The 15,027-nt window shown below is 48.8% G+C and overlaps 1 protein-coding gene across 21 annotated transcripts in view; it reads left to right on the plus strand.

Moving 5' to 3' along the window:
• The window catches only part of EPHA5 (EPH receptor A5), a 261,517-nt gene that overhangs the window by 48,331 nt on the left and 198,159 nt on the right, over nt 1–15,027 (plus strand). For all 21 annotated transcript variants that reach the window (XM_033060576.1, XM_033060572.2, XM_033060570.2 and 18 more), the window contains exon 3: nt 8,376–9,039. In XM_033060576.1, coding sequence (XP_032916467.1) covers nt 8,376–9,039 — 664 coding nt within the window. The remainder of the gene's footprint in view (nt 1–8,375; nt 9,040–15,027) is intronic.

Here is a 15,027-nt window from a genome sequence, read left to right on the forward strand (position 1 = left end):
TGCACCAGTATGTGCTTGTGGTGGCCCTGACAGCAGTATTTTGAGGTAAAATTGCTTTTCTGTGGACAAAGCACATAGAGCATCTCTGATGCTTTCACCCATTCAAAGCTTGAGATCAGAAATCCATGCCAGGCTTGCTTTTTTCCAAAAGGAAAAAAGGTAAAACACATAAATCCTTTTCTAATTTTACATCTTTGTGCCAGCAGATACCTGAGTTAACATGCATGTGTTGCAAAGCTCTGTGTGGTGGGGTAGAAAAATTAAATAAGAGATGATGAGGCTTCTCGTACCATGGAGCCTGTGAAATCTGTAGTGGGAAAAGATGCAGATTGACAGCCCTTGGAGTGAGGGAGTCCTGCTGGGAAGGTTTCAGGTACGTCTTAGAAACACCTTTGTTTAACGTTCTTAAGCTTCCTTTCCCTCTTAAGAGATCTAAGATTTTGCTAAATGCCTAATTTCTTTTTCAACAGTGCAAGGATGTGTGGAATTAGGAACAATGCTTGAAATGTCTGTACTGCCTTTGGTAGATGCTAAAGAAAGTGAATGAGTTAGTCAAGACCAGTAACAAAAACTCTACTGCAACTGCAACCCTCCCCACATCCCCTCAAAACCAAATAAATAAAAGCTCTGAAATTTTCATCCCTACTGTCAGTATTTGGTTTTGGAGCAGCAGCCTTTTGTTATACTGTGGTAACAAACTGCGCTCCTGGAATCTCCAAGATTACAAACAAGCCTGAGTAGCACACAGCAGGTGAATATGTTTTAAAATTGTCCATTTAACCCAAGACTGATCCACTGAATGTTTTTTTAACTCTTGCATCTTTTGTAAGATGTGATATCTTTGGCCTTTCTGCAGACAGCCTGTATGAACTGTGTACTTCCTATTGATGGAACAGCATTTTTACTCGCCAGCAGTTTCTGATTTAGAAATAGGTCTTCTATAAATGATTTAACATCAGGCCATTGAAATGCATTTGTGTTTTCTTTCTTAGGGCTATTAAAGATGTAGAAAAAATATTTGCCACCAAATTAATGGTTGCATTTTAGTTTTAATCCTGCAGATGGGGTTGAGTTAAGTCTCACAAAATATGTGCTGCAGCGGACAATTATAACATTACACAATTTTTCAGTTGTACTTAATTTTTTTCCCACGTCAATAATTTTCATCGAGATGCTATCTCTTTAATGTGGTGAGTTTTCTTTCTCATTAACGTATTGTGTTTCATCCTCTGGTTTGTATTTCTTTGTTGGCTGAAATACTTCTCTGAGATCTGTGATTACGAAGCTGGGATTAGGCAGAAGGTGCAAGGGCTCCTACTGTGATGTCCATCTTGTGGAGGGATGTAGAAGCAGAAGGGTGGTAGCTTGCCTGCAGTCTCTGGTAGGAGGCAGATTCAGCTGAAGAGAAAGAAAGAAGTAGTGTAGTCCTACATGCACATAGGAGAGAAGGAGATTAAATGACAGAGCAGAGATTTTGCACAATACTGGCTTCTCTGATAAAATCTGGCTGACTTTCCCTTGAGGATTATACAGAGATAAGCAGCCTTAGCTTACTAGCACCTCCCCTTTCTCATGCTCTGATGATTGCTTTAGGTTTGATGGCGGTGGTGATGACAGGATTTACTCTGATCTGGGGGGCAGTACTGGAAGTGCAGCACATCCTGAAGCCTGAGATGTTGGTCTGTGTGCCATTTCTTGCAACTGAGATTAGTTTCTAGCTGAGTTCATTGATGTATTTATGCCTGGACATTTCTCCTCATGGTGTTTAGTGCTCTCAGTGCATGAAGGTGACCATTAGAATCACTGCACTTAGTTTTTCAACAAATGAACTTTGTACTCACTCCCAAAAGAACAACTCCTGAAGCAGCAGTGGAAATTAGCCTAAGTGCATAACTGGAGAGCATTATGGTTGGGTCCTTGAAAATTGACCTGGCTAGTATGAAAAAAGTGAAGTGATATTTTTCAGCATGCCTTCAAGTTAAGTCACTAATAATATTACTGCAACATCACAGTCATTATAAATGTCAGTTCTGTGAAAGAAACATACATTAATGCTCTCTAAATGTTGTACGGAGTTACACTGTGTACCATGTGACCATCCATAAACATCTCCATGTAATAAAGCTGGTGTGAGCAATTTCCAGTCCTGAAATGCTTTGTACCACTTCCTGCTGGAATTAACACTTCTTCATGTATGCTTGTTGATGCAAGCAGTTGTTTGAGTGATCCTCTGACCTTCAACCAGAAAAAGCAAAGTTAAAGTCATTATGTCTTTGCTGGGCTATATTGGGATGTGCCCATCTGTCCACTGGGCTGGTTTGGCAGGGACCTCCCTGTGGACTGGTGGAAGTGGAGGGTTACTCTCCCTTTTCATCAACTGGAGAATCACCACCACCTTTATAAAAATAGGAACTTTTATATAGTGTCATGCTTTAAACCCAGCCAGCAGCTAAGCACCACACAGCCTCTCTCTCACTTCCCACCAGTGAGTGAGAAAATCAAAAAGGTAGAAGTGAGAACTCATGAATTGAGATAAAAATACCAAAATAGGTAAACTAAAAGCTGCATGCATAAGCAAAGCAAGGAATTAATTTACCACTCCTATGGGCTGGCTGGTGTTCAGCCATTTTCAGGTAAGGAGGGTGATATTTTCATTACAGTCTCTATCCAGGGTCTCTTTGGACCAGACCATTTGGAGTAATATTGCAATGAACTCCTCTCCTTGCCCCTGCTCCTTTTTTGGACTTAGCCAAAGAATTCAGTCCCTTAGGATTTTACCTCCTCCAAGTGGAGCCTTATCTATGTGCCGCAGTCTCTTCAGGGGTGTACCTGCTGCAACACCGACATAACCACAGATGTTTGAGATGCACCTGCTCCAGCATGAATGTATCTACAGCTGCTTAGGGCTGTTCTCCCATGTGGACTAATCCTCAGGTCATATTCCTGTCAGCTTGTGTTCATACTGCAGTTCCAGCATATCCAGTGTAGCATCACAGAAATGTCAGTAATGGCCTGGGCATTTGCCAGCATGGTGCTTTGTCACTGCTGACATAAAGATATTCTCAGGCCCAGTAGAATAAGATTGTCGTAGTTCAAGCAATCAGCAGAACCAAGAAGCAGCTGCTAACAAGCATTAGGCTTTAGTATGCAGTGAGGCAATCTAGCCCCATGGCAAGCCCAAGAGCCAGTCAGTGAATAGCTAAACAATAATAACAGCTATAAATTCAATCCAGCACATTCAAATCAAATCTGTCATAATCTCAAACCCTTCCACCCCCACACTGGCCATCAAAAAGGACCATTGTGGCGTAACCCCAGCTGACGACTAAGGGGCACACAGCCACATATTTACTTCCCCCGCAGTGAATGAGGGTAAAAGTGAGAGAACTCATGGGTTGAGTTCTTTAGGTAAAGCAAAAGCCCCACACACAAGCAAAGTAAACCAAGAAATTCCTTGGAAACACCACTTCCCATGGACAGGCAGGTGTTCAGCTATCCCCATGAAAGTAGGGCTTCCTCACATATAATGGCTTGCAAAAGCCATGATTTGCAAAGGCAAATGCCATGATTCTTCCTGTCCCCAGTCCTTTCTTCTTGCCCCAGTTTTATGTGCTGATCATGACACCATATGGTCGGGAATATCCCTTGGACCAGGTGGGATCAGCACACTTCTTGTGCTCCCCCAGCCTCCTTGCTGGTGGGATGGGCTGAGAGGCAGAAAAGGCCTTGACTGGTCTAAGTGCTGCTTAGCAGTCAGGGAAACATCTCTGTATCATCAATAGTATTTCTAGCACAATTCCAAAGGTAGCCCCAGATGAGCTACTGTGAAGAGGGTTGACTCTATCCTAGCTGAAACTAGTACAATGTTAGACAGATTCACTTGGAAGTATGTGTGTACAGTATATTTATCACTTAAATTAACCATGCTAATTGAAGAATGGTGCTTTTCTGCTATTAATTTCATATATCAAAACCTCCCTATTTACTGGAACATAGAAAATCTAGCTGCTAAATTATTCGATGTTGCATACTTTTCTTGTATCTTTTCTCAGTGACTCTCCTAGTAAACTGCTTCTTCTAAAAAGGCATGAATCCTGCACAGATCTGCCTGGCTTTCACTGCAGACATATCTTTGTCCAATTCTGTAATGCTACCCACTGACACATACATCTTAATCATAGTAGAGTCGTGGCCTGTTTAAGCCCAGAGACAGAAAAAAAAGGTTAGAAATTAAAATACTACTTGCCATGGCAAAAATGTTTTTGGGTTAAGTTCCTTACTTGGAAGACTGGTGGTACATATGAACTCTGTGCATTGCAGTGGGCCTGTCTTCCTCCACAAGTCCCCACTTTCACATCCCAGGTTAGGGAGGTGTCACAGTCCGCACAACCTGAGCGGGGGTCGTGATGGTTTGTTCGACCACAGGGTGCAAAGGACAACAGCAAGAGACTAAGGTTTTGTTCAGCAACAAGCAGTAAAGCAGTTTATTGGGGGCAAACAATTCAGTTTTGGGGTAATGGTGAGAAGGAGAGAGATAAAAAGATGACAAAGTAGGGAGGGAGAGAGAGACAGAGAGAGACAGAGACAGAAAAAGAGAAAGAGGGACAGAGTCGGAGAGACAGAGGGACAGAGACAGAGGGAGAGAGAGACAGAGAGAGAGAAAGAGAGAGAATAGGGGAAATAGCTACCAACAGATGGGAAGTCCTCGGATCATCCAGCGATGTCTTCCATCCGTGGGGAGAAAGAAGTCTCCAAGGTCTCTTCTGAGAGTGATAATTTTATAGTCTATCTCAAGGCGAGGGGCCACTGGCCAAAAGGTGGGGAGATTTATGGACTATTGTGTTCAGAGGACCATGGCTTCAAGAATCAGGTGCAGAAAGTACGACTGTTCTAGCCCCGTACCTGCCCAAGTCCATTGTACCATGACAGTACAGCACACACCCGACACAGTCCATTAGCAAGCATCCACCCTAGCCAGGCCCAGCAGCTCCTGCCCAGAGTGAGTGGTGGGGACCAGGGGTCTCAAGGGTCTCAGGGTCTCAGCCTCTGACGATGACTGTGAGGCAGAATCAGGCAATCTCGGACCGACTCTTATAGGAAGAGATGTTTTTCTAATGATGGTATTTATAATTCATTTTGGACCGTACCATCCGGTTATGTTCTCATGTCATTTCTTCTGCTGTTTTAAGTTAAAATGTAAGAACAACATTTTTTAAAAAAAAAATCTTCGTTGTTACGTTGACTCTGAGGGTGCTCTACCTCGACTCTGCCTGATCTTTTTCCAGTAATGGCATCTGGGCTGAGAACACTCTCAGCTTTAGCCCAGGCTGTATTTCCAAGGGGAAAAAAGTGGCCTTTGGCCCTTAGAAGATATGCAGCTTGAAATGGGAGTACCTTTGAATTATGCTCTGTGTGTTTCCTTTGTGCTGCATCCACAGCTATGGCAGGTGTGTGGAACAATGCTGAGCAGAGGTGGAGGGGAATTACAGTAATTTCACGAATACAAGCCGCACTGAGTATAAGCCGCATCTATGGGTGTTGGCAAATATTTCGTTCTTTGTCCATAAATAAACCGCACCCGAGTATAAGCCACTCTGTCGTTCGCAGCGAGGACCCGCGTGCAACAAAGTTGCCAAATAGTAACAGAATCGCGGCAGGGCGGGGTTTACTGGCTCAACTAAGGCTGTGCAGGCTCGACCCACTCGGGGCTGCCGACGGGGCCAGGTGGCCCAGCTCGGCGCTGCCGCTCGACGGGGCCGCTCGGGGCTGGCCACCGCTGCCACTGGGCTCGGTCACCACGGCCCGGCACTGCCCCGTGGTGGCAGGCAGGGACGGAACCCCCCCAGCTCCCGCAGCGGAGGCGGGCGGGGACAGAGCACCCTGCCTCCTCCCTGAACCGCTGCAATGGTGGCTCAGGGCCCCCGCCGCCTCCTCGAACCGCGGCAATGGCAGCCCGGGGCCCCCACTGCCTCCCCTAGCCGCGGCAATGGTGACCCGGGGCCGCTGCCGCCTCCCCGAGCCGCGGCAGTGGCGGCCTGGGGCCCCTGCCGCCACCCCGAGCCACAGCAATGGCGGCACGGGGCCCCCACCGCCTCCCCGAGCCGTGGCAGTGGCGGCCCGGGGCCCCCGCCACCTCCCCTAGCTGCGGCAATGGCAGCCCGGGGCCCCCGCCGCCTCCCCGAGCCGCGGCAGTGGCGGCACAGGGCCCCTGCCGCCTCCCTGAGCCGCGGCAGTGGCGGCGCGTGGTCCCCCCGTCTCTCCCCCGGGCTGCAGCAGAGGAGGGAAGGAGAGAGCTCTCCCTCCTCTCTCCCCGCCCCCTGTGCTGCCTGCAGGGATCCAGACTCCACCCGCGGCACAACAGAGTAACAATTTGTAACAATCGCGAAATACCGGCTTTTACTGGCAACTGCTCGGCTCGGCACTCTGGCTGGCACTTCTGAGGTTGTAAATGTCAGAAAATTATTCACATATTAGCTGCTCCTGAGTATAAACCGCATTTCCGATTTGGGAGAAAAACCTTAGTCAAAATGGTGCGGCTTGTATTCGTGAAATTACTGTAAACTCTTGCAGATGAGTGGGTCAAAAGTTATAGGTAACAAAAGTGCAACCAGCACTCTCCTGGGCGTTCCTGGATTCTTTACTTCACTTAGATGGTTAATCTAATATCTTAATGCAGCACTGTGGTTGTCAAAAGCAGAGAGAAAATGCTCACTTGTATCTATTGTAGGCACAGTTGTGATGCTACTGACTCTGAGCTGCACCAGGAAAAAGCATTTCTTCCAGGTGATGCCCTTCAGAGGTGGCTAAAATAAAATTAACAAATAGTTGTTACAATTCCCATAAGGAGCTGCAAAATGTTACCTGGAGCTCTGCTTAAAAACCTGTGTAGTACATGAAAAGCTCAAGATTTGCAGATCCCTGTAACTGTATTGGAAGTACAGTAATTTCACGAATACAAGCCGCACCATTTTGACTAAAATTTTGCTCCTACACCGGAAATGTGGCTAACACTCAGGAGCAGCTAATATGTGAATAATTTTCTGACATTTCCAAGCCCAGAAGTGGAAACCGAGGTGCTGAGTCGAGCAACTGGCCAGTAAAAGTCGGCATTTCGCGATTGTTAGAAATTGTTACTCTGTTGTGCCGTGGGTGGAGCCTGGCTCCCTGCAGGCAGCACGGGGGACAGGGGGAGAGGCAGGGGAGCTCCCTCCTTCCCTCCTCTCCCGCAGCCCGGGGTAGAAACGGGGGTCCCCATGCTGCCATCCCCGTGGCCTGGGGAGAAGGCAGGGGGCTCCGTGCTGCCATCCCCGCAACCCATGGGGTAAAGCGGGGGGCTCCTGCCTTCGCCTGCCGCGTCAGGAACAGTCAGACTCTGTCCCCACCTACCACCACCACCACGGGAGCAGGGGTGCTCCGTCCTCACCCACCACCGCCGCGACAGGAGCAGACAGGCTCCGTCCCCACCCGCTGCCGCGGAAGCAGGAGTGCTCCATCCATGCCTGCCACCACGGGGCAGCGCCGGGCCGGGGTGACCGAGCCCAGTGGCAGTGGCAACCAGCCCCGAGCAGTCCCACCGAGCGGCAGCACCAAACTGGGCCACCTTGGCCCCGTCGGCAGCCCCGAGCGGGCCGAGCCTGCACAACCTTAGTTGAGCCAGTAAACCCCGCCATGCCGCGATTGTGTTGCTATTTGGCAACTTTGTTGCACGCGGGTCCTCTCTGCAAATGACAGAGCAGCTTATACTCAGGTGCGACTTATTTATGGACAAAGAACGAAATGTTTGCCAACACCCAGAGATGCGACTTATAGTCCGTGCGGCTTGTATTCTTGAAATTACTATAATTCTTTTTTTGCATGAGCAAGAATTATTCTGACTAGCACACTTGGGGAGTGCAGAGGCCCATTTATTTACTGTATCACTCACTGATTTTGTAATTTTTTTTTGGTGGGGGAGAATAACTTGTAGAAGTGTGGTTTTTTGTTATGTGGGGCAGTGATTTGAGGATGTGGTAGAAAGGAGCCTGGAGGCAGGGGGATGAATGAACTCTGAATGCATTGAAAAGCTCACAGAAATGGCCCCATCTGCTTTTGTTTTGTTTCCTAACTGAATACTAGTGGACAAACCCAGCAAAATATTTTCCCACTTTTGAACTGTCTAAAACAGGATTTTAGCTAGCATCCATTTCTGCTTATAAAGGATAACTTCTCTGACTTTACCAGGAACGTATCGAGCCTCTAGTACAGAAAGCTTGGCAATTAAAATATTTTTTCCCCTGAAAGTCCTGAGTTCTGAAGCCCAAGATACTCTTAGACAGGAAAGCTAAGAGTCTGCATGAGTTGTGACAGTTTTAAAAAATACTTTTCCTTTTCTACAGTGGGAAGAAATTGGTGAGGTGGATGAAAACTACGCTCCAATACACACATACCAAGTATGCAAGGTAATGGAACAGAATCAGAACAACTGGCTTCTGACCAGCTGGATCTCTAATGAAGGGGCATCCCGCATCTTCATTGAGCTCAAATTCACCCTGAGGGACTGTAACAGCCTTCCAGGAGGGCTTGGGACCTGCAAGGAGACTTTTAACATGTATTACTTTGAATCAGATGATGAAGATGGGAGGAACATTAAAGAAAACCAGTACATCAAGATTGATACCATTGCTGCTGATGAGAGCTTCACAGAGTTAGACCTTGGAGACAGAGTAATGAAGCTTAACACAGAGGTGAGAGATGTTGGGCCCCTAACAAAAAAGGGATTTTACCTCGCTTTCCAGGACGTGGGTGCCTGCATTGCCCTGGTCTCCGTGCGCGTGTACTACAAGAAATGCCCATCAGTTATCCACAACCTTGCCCACTTCCCTGACACCATCACGGGTGGGGATTCCTCGCAGCTCCTGGAAGTGTCAGGTGTCTGCATCAACCACTCAGTGACTGAGGAGGCACCGAAGATGCACTGCAGTGCAGAGGGGGAATGGCTGGTGCCCATCGGGAAGTGCTTGTGCAAGGCAGGGTATGAGGAGAAGAACAACACCTGCCAAGGTAAGTGTTTACAGGGAGGGTACTATGCTGAGTATCCAAACTGATGTGCAGTCTGGGCTTTCTTTCATGTTTTTTGTGCCCGATTGGGTTGACAGTGTTGGGTCAGGTTCTCACTTTCACTGAGGTCCTTTGAGTAAGTGTTCCGGCAGGAAGACAGAGCCCTGGGCTGGATGTTGTGGCAGCTGACACCTATGTGCAGTTGATTCTGGTGCTTACACAGCTGCCAACAAGGAGCATCTGGCATTCTACTGTTACTTTTGGAGCACTGTACTATTGGGTCCATGAGGCCATTGTAGTCTTATCTGTTATTTAGAGATTTATGTTATTTTTCTTCAGTATCAGGGTTTCCTTATGAGTCTTATAAACCTGGGGTTGTTTTTTTTTCTGGACTGTACCAGGGAATTTTTGAAGTTAATTTCTCTATAGAAGATGCATTTTGGTTTTGTATGTGAAGCAGTGTGTTTTTCTGTCTTTATCACTCTATGGGGGAGCTGGGTATTTGATGTGGTGTGAGTTGATTGATTTTCCTCTCTGATAAATAATTTTGTACAAATCCACTCAGCTATTCAGAGTTAAACTTGAAACCCCACTGATAAAAATGCTTCCCTACATGCTGAAGTTGTCCCATAATTAGCTGGCTGAGGCTCCCAAGTTGCTGGTCAGGGTAGGTCTCCTGAATCATCAGAGGCCTGAGATCTAGGGTATCTAAAGCTCAAGACCTTAAAAAGAATATTTGCGAAGAACAACAATATACTCTGAGTGTATAATCTCATTTTATGGTTTGCTGTATTATATGCTTGTTTATAAAACTTGCCCTTCTGTTGCAAATGTGTAACAGGTAGCCTAAAAATAATTTTCTTGTAAAATAGAAGGGTAAACAAATAAAGTTTTCAATACAGTTTGCTTTTTGCAAAATTAATATATGTTGGTTATCGGTCCCATCTTAATTGGCTTGTCTTTGCAGCTACTTAATAATGGATAGTAATACATACTATGGGGAAGGCAGAGGAATTCCACTTCATCTGAAGTCTTTGTTGCATTTTCTCTTCACCTCACTCCAGACACTCATTATTGGTATTTGTAGTGTGGTAGAAAGAAGAGATGAGTGCATATCCACAACAAACTGTGACCTTGATCCTTTAGTCCTCAGTCACATGCTGAAGATAGTTTAAATCTCTTCAAAGGTCAACATAAAGAGAAAATGTAATGTTTGAGATGAATGTTTGTGTTGGAGAAGGCTCTACTAAACAGCATGTGGAGTGTCATTTTTTACCAGAATAGTGTCCTTTTCTACAGACGTAGCCAATACAGCAAAATGTGTCTTGGTTTTGCGTTTCCTGTGCTAATAAAGATATTTCTCCTTTTAGGGAGGAAGAAGAGACTGACTCAATGTTTGATATTGTACAAGGGGGGAGCTAAGATCAATATTATCCCAAGCTAAGGAAATATAGACTACCACAGATGGGGGATGTTGGTTGATGGATCAGCAAGATTTTGCTTGATTATGGCAGAAAATACCATGTCACAAAGGAACAAGACACTGGTTTGGTGCTAGGTCTAGACACTGAGGTCAATCCACTTGTAAGAATTTTTGGTGGAAAGGAGTCCTGTTAGTCACCTGTCAAGTCCTGTCCTCTGATGCTGCATTTCTCAAAGCACTCTTAGAGGTCTCACAAAAAACAAACAAACAAACAAACAAAAACCCCAAACCAAAACTCTATTTAAAAAACCAACTATGAAGCTTACCACCAAACCCAAAAAACTACAGATTTAAACCAGAAACCTGAGCCTATCATTGAAGAAGCTGCACTGCCTATAGAGGGGTTGCATCTCTGGCAGTGTTGAGATAGCAATCTCGGGTGTCCTTTGAGAAGACCTTAGTGATTAAAGGCTGTGCTTTCCATTTTCGGGTGCAGGTTGGGTTTTTTTAAAGTTGTTTTTCTTAATCAAGAAGACAGTATGTGGCCTCTCAATTTATGTTGAGTAGGCCTGAGATCATAATTATGAAGTGTAAAGTCGCTTTGTGGTGGTGTATCCGTGCCCTGTTCCAAAGGTATAGCCACATAAACTGCTCTTTATTTTACCTACAGCCTGTACCCTCAAAAGGATTTTTATCACTTTATTGCTCTAGAGGTGTTGAAACCAGCAATTGTTTTTGTGGGATAGCCCTGAATTTCATCACCAAATCAATGGGACTTGAGTGCCTATGGCATATTCTGTTTGAGGTCCCCATTTGTATGTACTGTTTAACCCAGGTCATTGTGCCAAGCATTCCCTGTACATTGGCTCCAAGATGCTCTGTTGATAGGAAACATTCAGCCTTAGGTAGTTCAGGAGGTCTGTATTCAACATGTACAGGAGTTCATGTCAATATCCATTGTGGTTAAAATGCTTTCTGGTTTGATTATTGTTACATTCCCAAAGACGAGATTGTCTTCTAGTATAGTGAAGTTAAACTTTGCATCCCTAAGCAGAGTAAGTAACGCCAAGAAAGGTCCTATGTATTTGTAAATGCTGAACTTTTTTTCCCAGTCTGATTGATGCTAAGGAAATTCACTCCATGCTCCTGACTGACATAATGATGGTTTTGGCACTCAGCTGTGTAGCTTTCACAAACACCTAAATAACTTCTGACCTTTGGTTTGTGAATCACTTGAGTGCATCTTGCAAGTGGTCTTCCAGTTGTTTTCACTTAGTACAGTAATTTCACGAATACAAGCCGCACCAATTTGACCAAAATTTTGGTGGAAACCTGGAAGTGCGGCTAATATTCCGGGGCAGCTAATCTATTAACAAAATTCTAAAAGCTGCCAACACGGAAGTGAGAGCCCGCGGCAGCCCCAAGCCAAGCTGGAGCCCGGCCGGCCCCGGCAGAGGTGGGAAAGCCTGGCAGAGGCGGGGCCTGCAGTGTGGGGGGCGGGCGGCAGAGCCTGAGCCAGCAGGGCGGGGCAGGGGGGCGGCAGAGCCCGGGCCAGCATGGCGGGGGAGCCCGGGAGAACTGGGGCTAGCAGTGCAGGGGAGCATGGCAGAAGCAGGAAGGCCGGCGGGTGGGGCTGCCTGGCAGCGGGGGAAGCCCAGCAGAATCGGGGCCAGCAGCGTGGGGGAGCCCGGCGGTGCGTGGGCATGCAGTGCCGGCCAGGGCGAGGAAACGCGGCGGCGGTGCAGATGGGAGGGGGCGGCCGGCGAGCCTGGCAGCGGCGGCAGTGCCTGGCCCGCCGGCAGGGCGACTACGTAAACAACGCAGCGGCGAGGCGGCTGGCATGCCTGCCAGCGGCGGCAGTGCCTGGCCCGCCGGCAGGGCGACTACGTAAACAACGCAGCGGCGAGGCGGCCGGCATGCCTGCCTGCGGCGGCAGTGCCTGGCCCGCCGGCAGGGCGACTACGTAAACAACGCAGCGGCGAGGCGGCCGGCATGCCTGCCGGCGGCGGCAGTGCCTGGCCCGCCAGCAGGGCGACTACGTAAACAACGCAGCGGCGAGGCGGCCGGCATGCCTGCCGGCGGCGGCAGTGCCTGGCCCGCCGGCAGGGCGACTACGTAAACAACGCAGCGGCGAGGCGGCCGGCATGCCTGCCAGCGGCGGCAGTGCCTGGCCCGCCGGCAGGGCGAGTACGTAAACGCAGCGGCGGGGCGGTGCTGACGGGAGAGGGGGGCCAGTGAGCCCGGCGGCGGCTGCAGCACCACCCACCCGGCCCCGTCGGCAACCATGAGCGGGCCGAGCCTGCCTGGCCCCGCCCCGAGCCAGTAAAGCCCGCTATGCCACGATCCTGTTACTAATTGGCCAGTTTGTGAAAGCTGCGCACGGATTCTCGCGACGAACAAAAGTGCGGCTAATATTCGGGGTGCGGCTTATCTATTGACAAAGACAGCAACATTGTCGAGGCACCGGGGGTGCGGCTTATAATCCGTGCGGCTTGTATTCGTGAAACTACTGTAAGCAGGTTTTTCATGATCGTGCTTTGGGAAACATTTTCAACCCAGAAGAGCCTGGCCTTGTTTATTAAAATTTCTACTTCAAAGATGATATTTTACAATCTCCAGTGTCATGTCTGGACAGAGCAGACTACATTTTTAGAGGTGATGTAAATCCACGTCATCCTCAAAAACATATGGGAACTATTGAAATCCATTCTGCCTACAAATCATTAATTGGCAACAATGTTCTGAATTCATCATCTTGTCAGCAGGGTTCCTGTTTGAAGAAGGCACTGACAGTAACAACTGAACAATTTCTCTCACTGGTGACACTTATGGTTGTAAATATGACATGGTCTTATCTCCTAATATAATGTGCTCACTTTCTCAATTAATATAGCAGCTAGGTAGTAATTACTGTAAAAAATGCAAACTACTTGGATTTTTGCACCTCTTTTGGCAACATGGCACATTTATCAGCAACTGCTAGGGACAGCTAGAGGTAAATTGTGATTGTGTTAGGACATGTTTGTAAAGGACCAATGTTAAGGTTCATTATTCACAATAATATATTGCTGTACTAGCTAATAAGAGAAATGAAAGCAGTTGCTCTGTGAATTTCTATGCTGGTTTCCAGAGTGGTGGTTTGGTACCACTAAAAGACTGATGGTTAGGGGCTTTGCCTCAGTTCAGCTGGTGCTTTATGAATGGATCTTTGAGGAAAATGCCCACTTTCAAAATCTACTTGGCCAGTTTCAAGTCTACTAATGGTGGTCTTTGCCAGCTTGCCTGCTAGCAGGCAGCACTCAACCAAAGCTGAGGGACAGATCCTAAAATAATGTAAAAATTGGTGTAAAAAAATTGGTGCCACTGACATTTCTGCCTTTACCCATTTATAAGTTTGACCAAAAAAAATTATCTACACAGTCTCTGCTTTCTTTCTTCTGCACTGGCATAGGTGAGTTTTATTGTAATTTCAGTTTTAGTTGCTTACTGTAAATAGCAGGGCTCACCACTGGGGTTTGTGTAAGAAATGAAATGAATACAAGGGCACATTCTGGCACTAATAGTAGTTTCACGAATACAAGCCGCACGGATTATAAGCCGCACCCCCGGTGCCTCGACAATGTTGCTGTCTTTGTCAATAGATAAGCCGCACCCCGAATATTAGCTGCACTTTCGTTCGTCGCGAGAATCCGTGCGCAGCTTTCACAAATTGGCCAATTAGTAACAGGATCGCGGCATAGCGGGCTTTACTGGCTCGGGGCGGGGCCAGGCAGGCTCGGCCCGCTCATGGTTGCTGACGGGGCCGGGTGGGTGGTGCTGCAGCCGCCGCCGGGCTCACTGGCCTCCCTCTCCCGTCAGCACCGCCTCGCCGCTGCGTTTACGTACTCGCCCTGCCGGCGGGCCAGCCACTGCCGCCGCTGGCAGGCATGCCGGCCACCTCGCCGCTGCGTTCACGTACTCGCCCTGCCGGCGGGCCAGCCACTGCCGCCGCTGGCAGGCATGCCGACCGCGTCGCCGCTGCGTTCACGTACTCGCCCTGCCGGCGGGCCGGCCACTGCCGCCGCTGGCAGGCATGCCGGCCGCGTCGCCGCTGCGTTCACGTACTCGCCCTGCCGGCGGGCCGGCCACTGCCGCCGCTGGCAGGCATGCCGACCGCGTCGCCGCTGCGTTCACGTGCTCGCCCTGCCGGCGGGCCAGGCACTGCCGCCGCTGGCAGGCATGCCGGCCACCTCGCCGCTGCGTTCACGTACTCGCCCTGCCGGCGGGCCAGCCGCTGCCGCCGCTGCCAGGCATGCCGGCCGCCTCGCCGCTGCGTTTACGTACTCACCCTGCCGGCGGGCCAGCCGCTGCCGCCGCTGCCAGGCTCGCCGGCCGCCCCCTCCCATCTGCACCGCCACCGCGTTTCCTCGCCCTGGCCGGCACTGCAGGCCCCCGCACCGCCGGGCTCCCCCACGCTGCTGGCCCCGATTCTGCTGGGCTTCCCCTGCTGCCAGGCAGCCCCACCCATCGGCCTTCCTGCTTCTGCCATGCTCCCCTGCACTGCTAGCCCCAGTTCTCCCGGGCTCCCC

This window comes from Catharus ustulatus, chromosome 5 (assembly GCF_009819885.2).
Source record: "Catharus ustulatus isolate bCatUst1 chromosome 5, bCatUst1.pri.v2, whole genome shotgun sequence".
NCBI classification, from domain to species: domain Eukaryota; kingdom Metazoa; phylum Chordata; class Aves; order Passeriformes; family Turdidae; genus Catharus; species Catharus ustulatus.